Source organism: Camelus ferus, chromosome 3, assembly GCF_009834535.1.
Source record: "Camelus ferus isolate YT-003-E chromosome 3, BCGSAC_Cfer_1.0, whole genome shotgun sequence".
NCBI classification, from domain to species: domain Eukaryota; kingdom Metazoa; phylum Chordata; class Mammalia; order Artiodactyla; family Camelidae; genus Camelus; species Camelus ferus.
In genome coordinates, this window is record NC_045698.1 from 106,907,512 (window position 1) to 106,916,525 (window position 9,014).

At 47.3% G+C, this 9,014-nt stretch overlaps 1 protein-coding gene across 1 annotated transcript; it reads right to left on the reverse strand.

Annotated features, from left to right (window-relative positions):
* Nucleotides 1-4,152: 4,152 nt before the first annotated feature.
* On the reverse strand, nucleotides 4,153-4,718 carry LOC102513452 (ferritin light chain). Its single transcript, XM_014567241.2, is given in 2 exon segments — nucleotides 4,153-4,423; nucleotides 4,425-4,718. Coding segments are annotated over 2 exon segments (504 nt in total). The 5' UTR covers nucleotides 4,673-4,718; the 3' UTR covers nucleotides 4,153-4,167.
* Nucleotides 4,719-9,014: the final 4,296 nt, after the last annotated feature.

Here is a 9,014-nt window from a genome sequence, read left to right on the forward strand (position 1 = left end):
CGTTCTCTTCACTGTCCTCAAGGTTCTGCCACAGCTGTGGGACCTTGAATCTTGAGCAAGGCCCTGTCCTTCACAGGGCTTCCTTCCCCTGATCTGTAAATAAAATTGTACTCATTCATCTCTATGCCTGGCAAGAGCATCTAGCAAGAAAAACTATGCAAGATTTGTTGAATGAATAATAGTTGAAAAATTCCTTCCAATTCCCAAGGACTGTGAATTCCAGGCAACCAGTGTGAACAAAATGCATAACATGTGCACAGCCCTAGACTGGGTACTGAGGGGGATGGAACGTTGGAAAAGACATGATCTTTGCTCTCCAGCTGCAAACAGCCCAGCTAGGAGTCCAGTCATCAAGTGAATCAATATTTCTGTGGAGTCTAGCATGGAGAGGAACGGGGCCAGGTTGGGGCAGTCATGGAAGGACAAGGGGTCTGCTCCCAAGTGATCAGGGAAGAGTGTGGGTTAGGAGACAGTCAAGTGGAGATCGTGGCCACACAGACTGAGGGTCCTGCAAAGAGGTCAGAGGAGAAAGCATTTGGAGGGAAGATGGGTATCTGGAGAGCAGAAACAGGCGATACAAAGTAGGGAGAGTGCGACGCATGGCAGGCTCTGCAAATGTTTGCAGTAAACAGATGGCTATAGACACCAAATCGTGTTAAATGGATACATAGACATAGATGAGTATATTAAATAGATGACAGAAATAAGCAGGTGAAAGTAAGCTAGCAATGCATGGTTGGATGGACACGTGTATTGATGGACATGTGGATGGATGATAAAGGATGATGGAGAAATGGATGAGCAAGCAGAGAGGCAGAAAGATAATCTTGGTCTAGGATCATTGGATGACGTAGGGTCTGATGTCCAGGTTTGGATTTGGGCCCTTCTTCTTACTGACTCTTACTGGCCACATGACCCTGAGAGTTTTGTGCTGAAAAAGAGGGATGATAAGTCAGTCCAGCCTGCCACCTCCCCCAGGAAATTATGAGAATTATCTAAAATAGTAGATGAGAGGGAGCACTGCATAAACTGCATGTAAGTGTCACAGGCCAGTGGTCATGAGCAAAGCTAAAGGGCTTCTCGGTCCTAGATATACATTGAGGACAATGCAAGAGACTCAGAACTGGTACATAATGAGTGACCAGTGGAGGAGTAGGTGTGGAGCTGGAATTTGTATCACACAGCAGTAGGTCCTACTCCATCAAGTACTCGTTGAGCAAAGTAAGGGCCCGATGTTTGGGGACTGCTCGATGTCTGTGTCTGGGTTTACTCACTTTGTCTCACCATTCAAAACACACCACTCCTCCCCGACACAGCACCTTCTGCTGTGATGCTCAAATCTGCTTCCCTCTTGAGAATCACCTTGATTACTTAGCCTTAGGGTCAGTATCCAGAGCCCACCAATATCAGAATTGCTTGGATGCCCGTGGACAAGTGCAGACCCTCAGGTCCCACCTCTCTCCTGTACATCAGAGTTCTTTGATGTGTCCAGATTGAGGATACCTGCTTGGTGTCTTGCACACAGTGATTCTTCAATAAAGATCTGTTCGTTTTGCAACTGTTGCTGTTTGCCCAGGTTCACTGATTGATGTCCCAGTGGCAGGATTGAGACTTGACCCAGCTCTCCTGCTGCCTATTCCGGGGCCCCCGTCAGTGCCTCCTGCCCAGAGGCAAGGAAATGGCCCAAATGAACTCTCCATGGCCCTCGGCTCTGGGATTGCAGACTCCTCGGCAGCTCCCAGACACAAGCCTCTCCAGTTGCCTGAGGATTTCGAACTAAGCCCTCAGGCTTTCACCAGGCTGCTGCTGGGATCCTTGAAAACCCGGGGATAAGGGAGGCCCAAGAAATTCTTGTTTCTCCTCCCAACTGCCTGCTGCCCAGATGGGGGCCTTTCCAGTGCTGATACTCGAAGTCCCAATTGTGGAGCCACGGGGCATTGCAGGGGAAGTGGAGCTACTAATTACCCACAGAAATCCCGAGTTGTTTAGAACAGTTGTTCTCGGCCCTTGCTGCTCACTGGAATCACCTGTGGAGCTTTACAAACTTGCCATGGCGGCCCACCCTCGGAGATTCTGAATGTCTGCGAGCCCGGGCGCCGGATTGTTCAGTCTCTGTAGTTGATGCCAGTGTGGAAGCAAGGCTGAGAAGCAATGCTTAGAAGTATCCCTCACCCACGGACCTGCTGTGTTTTCCAGCTGGAGTGCTAAGCATGGAGTTCCCATTTTCCAGATGGAGAAAAGGAGGGTTAGAAACGTCAGGCAACTTGCTCTCTAGCATATAGTGTGTTCCTTATGAGTCACAGAAACCAACCCTTTACTTACACAGAAGGGGAGTTTAGTGCACGGTTATCAGTGACGCAGAGAATGACAGTGTAGGGTTCACAGTTAGACCTCCCCAAAGGCAAGAATTAGGAGTGGATGGGCAATTCACTCAGGCCTTCATCACCAGAAAGATGCCCCTCCTCTCCATGAGTTGGCCCTCTCAAGATCTAGACTGCTGTCCGGGGTTGAGGGGTCAGTGGGGTGGTGGGTGCTGGCTGAGCTTGGACCCCCTGGAGGGCTGGGCTGAGGACAAAGATGACCTCACACTTGTCTGACCCTGAGAGTGAGTGCCTCCTGAAATTTTGCACCCTAGGTACCTTAGACACCTTACTCCCTTCACCCTAGTGCTGAGCCTGAACCTTGGCCCAGGGTGGAGGGTACCCAGAGTGACAGCCCACTAAGACTGCATCAGATAGCCACGGACAGCTAGGATGCTGTTAGCAAAAAGAGAGGAATGGACACTGGGCCGGTGAAAATACAGCTGCCTACTCCCAGGCTTTAAAGCAGAGCAGTTAAAAACATGAGTCTGGAGTTGGATGAATCTGGATTTGAACCCGAGGTCTCCCCTTAACATCTGCCTGACCTCCAACAAATCAGCTTGCTTCTCTGAGCCTCAGTGTGTTTACCTGCAAAATGATGCTAATAATGGTACTATCTATTGGCTTCCGTTCTTCATTCCATGCTCTTGCTCCTACACCAGTGTTCTCAAGTTTTCCAATGGTGGCACCTAACTGCAAAGGATACAGGGCTTGGGCCCCTGAGGGCCTGGGGGCAGAGTCTAAAACCGCTCACAGCAAGCACATCCTTCTTCTGAGACACGCATCGGCCAGACCGCCAGCAAGTCCACTTTGGGCACATACTGCAGGGAAGCGAGTGCTTATGTCCACAAAAGACTCACGCAGCAGAAATTGTCATAGCCCTGTCATTCATAGACTCCAAAAATTGGACATAAGCCAAATGTCTATTAACAGTAAAATAAGTGGACTGAGCACTAATGCATGACCACAAAACATAGCAGACCACTGCTACATGGAATGCTATGGAGGAATCTCAGACAACATGTCAAGAGAAGCAAGCCAGGCCCCAAATACCATGTACGTCAAGTTCAGGAACAGGCAAAACTAATTCATTGAGCTGTACAATGAAGATTAGTGAACTTTACGTTATGTAATGCCAACCAAAATTTTTTTCATTAATTAAAAAAAAGGGAAAAAGATGTAAGTTTTGCGATCTATCCAAATATGTTTGCACTTTAACAATGATTTCCTCCAAAATATTTCAGGAAAATGGACTCTTTGGGAATATAGGCCCTGTTTATCCAGTGGACTTTGGTCCCCTCCTCCCAGTGTCCACCTGTCCTGAGAGGCACACTCCCCCAGTCTAGAAGCTTTCCCCCTCACTCTGGTTTGAATGATCTCCAGACACATCCTAAGCCAAGAGTCATGAGACACAGTCATCCCTCTTCACATTCTGTTTGACCCACTCTGTTTTTAAGTTTTTAATTTCAAAAAACATCCAGGCTTGTCTAGCACAGGGAACTATATTCAGTACTTTGTAATAGTCTATAATGAAAAAGAATTGAAAAGGACTGTATGTATGTAATACATATATAAAACTGAATCACTATGCTGTACACCAGAAATTAACACAATATTGTAAACCAACTATACTTTATTTTTTGTTGTTGTTGTTGTTGTTGCAAAAAGCTTTATTGTTTCCATTTGGTCCAAGGCTTGGGAGAGGGCTCCAGGATGGTTAAAAGCTGATTGGTGACTGCAGAGAGGCTTCAGGCAGAAGCCCTGACACCAGAGGGGCTCCATAAAGGCTGCTGGGTTGCAGAGGCTCCTAGTCGTGCTTGAGGGTGAGCTATTTGAAGAGATACTCGCCCAGCCCAGCCTGGGGAACAGACAGCCTACGGAGGTTAGTCAGGTGGTCGCACATCTTCTTGTTGAGTTTCACCTCCTCATCCAGGAAGTGGTTCTCCAGGAAGTCACAGAGATGTGGGTCTGCGCGGGCAGAACCCAGGGCATGCAGATCCAAAAGGGCCTGGTTCAGGTTCTTCTCCAGGACAATAGCAGCTTCCATAGTGTCCTGGGTTTTCCTGCACATCCTGGAAGAGGGCGCGGCCGCCGCGCTGGTTTTGCGTTTTTAAGAGATGCTCCACACCCTCACACTTCTCCTCAGCCAATTCGTGGAACAAGTGGCCAACATCCTCCAGAGCCACATCATCGCGGTCAAAATAGAAGCCCAGAGAGAGGTAGGTATAGAAGGCCCGCAGATGCATGTTGACCAGGTGGTTGACAGAGGCCTCAACCTCGCTGGAATAATTCTGACAAATCTGGGAGCTCATGGTTGATCGGTAATAAGGAGTTAAGCTCACAAAACGGTGTTGGCTGGTCCCAGAGGCTGAAGATAGCACAGTGGCTGGTTCTGAAGGATGCGACTGGAAAAAAGGTTGAAGGGTGGTCGGAGGCTGGAGTAAGGGCCGTCCAAACACTGTTGAAGCAAGAGACAGATCCGCAGGACTGCCAAATGCACTGTTATACTTTCTTTTTTTTTTTTAATCCAGGCTTCTCTTAAAATTTTCAATGGTCTGAAAAATGGGCATGTTAGCAGCAAAGCACCAGAGCTCAGATGCTGCAGAGTTTAGATGGGACACAAGTGTGCGAGTTCCCTCAGCCCCTCCCAGCCGGCCTCTCTCACTCCCTAGGTCTCCCTGGCCTCTGCTAGCCTTTGAGTTTGTGCCCCTGCTAGCTCACCTCGGACTCAGATCTCCACTGCTCCCTGGTCCACATCCTTCCGTGCCTCTGTGTCCCTTCTCCAGAAAGCCCTCAGATAGGCTGCCTAACACCTATCCTCTCCCTTCTAGGTCAAGGGCCAGTAAACTGTGGCCCATGGGTCATTCCAGCCCATCACCTATTTTTGTACTGCCTGCAAGCTAAGAATGAGTGTTAGATTTTTAAACAGTTGAAAAAAAATCAAATCAAGCATAATATTTTGTGACACATGAAAATTAAATGAAATTCAAATCTCCATACGTGGTTTAATTGGAGCACAGCCCTGCTCACTCATTTAGGTAATGTCTGTGGCTGCTCTCATGATACAGTGACAGAGGTGAGTAGTTGCAACAGAGACAGTATGGCCCACAAAGCCTAAAATATTCGCTGTCCAGCTCTTTGCAGAAAAAGTGTGCCAACCTCTGTCTAGCCCCACCGCCCCAGTCCACAGGATTGTTGCTCTATCACCTTTACGCAGTGTGCTGTTTGGATAATGTGGTAATTTGCCCTCTTTAAGGCAATTGTGACATATGCCACCTTTGTACCACTCCCTCCATGGTCTTACCTCCAGTGGGGCAGATAGTTCTCTGCCTTAGGGGTGGGGGGAGCAGGAATGGCCCGAACTCCTGGAAGTGGCTCTGGGAAGACTGAGGGGACATCCAAGCTAAACCACCAAAGGAAGCAAAGACTTGGAAACCTACTTCCTCTTTTAATTGCCCCTGCTTACAGGAACCCTAGAACCCTAAGTCACTAGGCCTGAACTTCTGAGAGCCTTCTATTCATTCATTCATTCATTCATTCATTCATTCACATCACTCACTCACTGTTAGCACTGCTATACGTTCAGCACTGTGCTAGCTTAGATTGGAGACTAAAACCTGGTCTCTGCTCCCAAGGAACATAGAGCTTAGTGGGTGGAACAGATGTCTAGAGACAAAACTATATTTCAGTGTGAAAATCCTTACAGGGAGATGTGAGCACACAGCCGAAAGAGATGCTAACTCTGGTTCTTTAATTTTGCAATTGAAGAAAATGAGGTTAAACAGAGAGTAAGCAGCTTGCCCAAGGTCCCTCTGTAAGTTAGTGACAGACGTGGAAGTAGAATCCTTTCCCAGCTCCCACTTCTTTGCACTTTGCTCTCCCATTTTCTCCCCTTCTCATTCATTTAACAAATGTTGCGGAGCCCCTACCAGATGCCAATCTCTGCTCTAAGTGCCAGGCACACAGCAAGTGAGAGACAGACACACATCCTGCCTGCCAGAGATTCCACTGTGGGGAGGAGACAGAATACACACATCAGCAGATCAATCAGTTGAATGATTGGAGCAAGCTGTGGGCCCCCAAAGGAAGTAAAGCAGAGAAAGGGCCAGTGTAGCTTGGCAGCACTCAGGTAGGGTGTCCAGGGAAGACCACTCTGAGCAGATGACCCATGAGGGGACCCGGAGTGAGGAGCCAGCCTCACAGACTGGAGAGGAAGATTCCAGGCAGAAGGAATAGCAACAGTCAGGCCATGTTCTGTGTGCTTCCTCCAAGACCCACCTCCTCCCTCCGCTCTGAACCAGAGAACTGCACGCTGGAAGGTAGTTTGAGACTATTTATGTTTTGTGGTTTTGTTCTGGATTTTGCTTGGTTGGTGCCGCCTGCTGCACTAGATGGAAGCGTCCTGAAAGGAGGTGCTGTCGGGGGTCTCATTCGCATGTCCCCATTGCCCAGCCGGGTGCTGCTATCAGTTGAAGGGGAAAGCGGTGGGGAGGAACTCGCGAAGATGTGGAAAGTGAGACAGTTTCTTTCTAAGCACTCAACTGGCAGTAAATGAGATCCCTGTAAGATGCCAGTTGGTTACCAAAAAGTAACACAACCTCCCTCTCAGCCCCATAATTGCTGCACTTAATTCTTTAAAGGATTATCCCTGAGACGGGGGAAGGGAGGGAGCCCAACCTGGGAGTTCTGGCAGCCATACAACCTCCCCTGAGGCAGCAGGGAGGCCTGAGGACCCCGAGTGCCTCAGCAACAACTGAGTTGGGAGCCTGAAAGCCTGCGTTGTAGCCCTATCTCTGCCCTTGAGTGACTGTGTGACCTTGGGTGGGTATCCTGCCCTCTCTGGGCCTCAGTTCTCTCATCTGTGCAGTGAATGAGAATGGACTAAGAAGAGTGGTTTCAAACTCTTCTTCAGGGAGCCCTAGAGTCCCAAAGATGGGTTCTTAGGGCTGCCTTGTGGGAAGGGGCAGAAGATAGGACAGTTAGAAGTGGAGCCTCCACTCTTTTCAACCGGAACAGCCCTTCTTTAATTTGTTTCACACTGAGTTTCTTCATGAGGAGGTGCTGTGTAGTAATAATGAAAATAAACACTGAGCCCTCACACGATGTTGGGTGGATTACATGCGCTTGTGTGTGCAAAGCTCTTAGTGCAGTAACCCTGCATGGTATTTGTATCATGAGGATGTACATTTTATAGATGAGGAGAATAAAGCACTGAACTGTTAAGTAACCTGTCTAGGATCTGAACTAGGATGCAAACGCTTATGGTCAGGTCCCTTTTAATTGTCCCTTGATTCAGAGGACAGATGTTTTGCATTAAACTAACAAACTCTTGATTTGAGGGTTCTGCTACTTACTAACACTGTGGCCTTGGGTACCTGGAGGGTTATTGAAGGAGATAGTGCACGTGAGATGCTGAACCTGGTACTTGGCTTATGATAAAGTCTGAATAATCGTTGTCTATGATCATGGTTACTAGTATTTTAATTTCATGTGAAACTGATTCCACTCCTAAAGTGTGTTTGGAAAGGGCTGGAGTAAATGATCCCTAAAGATCTTGCAGCCCTGGCAATCTCCCTCTCAAAGGGAGGGATGTGGCACCTTGCTGCTCGGGGGGTTGAGGGAGATGCTGGCTGGTATAGAAGCTTCCATTAGTTTTTACAAAATGAGAAAAAGAAGGACAAGCCAGTGAGATTTAAAAAAAAAAATTTAACTTTATTTCATTTAAAGGACTGTACTTGACTCAGAGATGAAAACTTATCTAAAAACAAAAATGCCTGGCAATTGTTGAACCCTGGCTGTGTCCTGGACGACTGACAAAGATGTTCCTGTTTAATTCTCACAACACCCCCCAATAGTTGAGAAAGTTGAGGCTTAGCACAGTCAACTCATTTGTCTGAGGTCTCACTGCTGAAACGTGGCAGAGCTGAGACACACGGAGGCCTCAGGACACAGAGCTCTGCCCTCTCAACCAATATACTGTCTGCCCACTTTTATGTTTAATGGCTTTAGTTTGCATGCGACAAGATTCAGCCATTTAAAGTGTAGAAGTCAATGGGGGAGGGTATAGCTCAAGTGGTTGAGTGCATGCCTATCATGCACAAGCTCCTGGGTTCAATTCCTAGTACCTCCTCCAAAAATAAATAGACCTAATTACCTCCCCACCCCTGCCAAAATAAAATAATTGAATAATGCAATAATAAATAAATTAAATATTAAAAAAATTAAGTGTACAAGTCAATGGCTTTCAGTTTATTTACAGAGTTATGCAATGATTGCCCTCATATAGTTTTAGAACATTTTTACCACCCTGCCCCACCCGCCAATTTCATACCCACCAGCAGTCTCTCCCCAGTCCCCATCCTTCACCACCAGCCCTTGCCAACCTCTAATCTGCTCTCTGGTTCTATAGACTTGCCTCTATGGGACATTTGAAATAAATGGAATCATACACTATGAGTTCTTTTGTTACTGGCTTATTTCACTGAGCATAATGTTTCTGAGGTTCATTCATATGGTTGCATGTATTATAGTAGTGCTTCGTTCCTTTCTGTGGCTTACTGATAATTCCATTGAATGGGTGTACCCCACTTTGTTATCCCTTCATCAGTTGATGGACTTTTGAGCTTTTTCTACATTTATAGCTATTAGGAATAA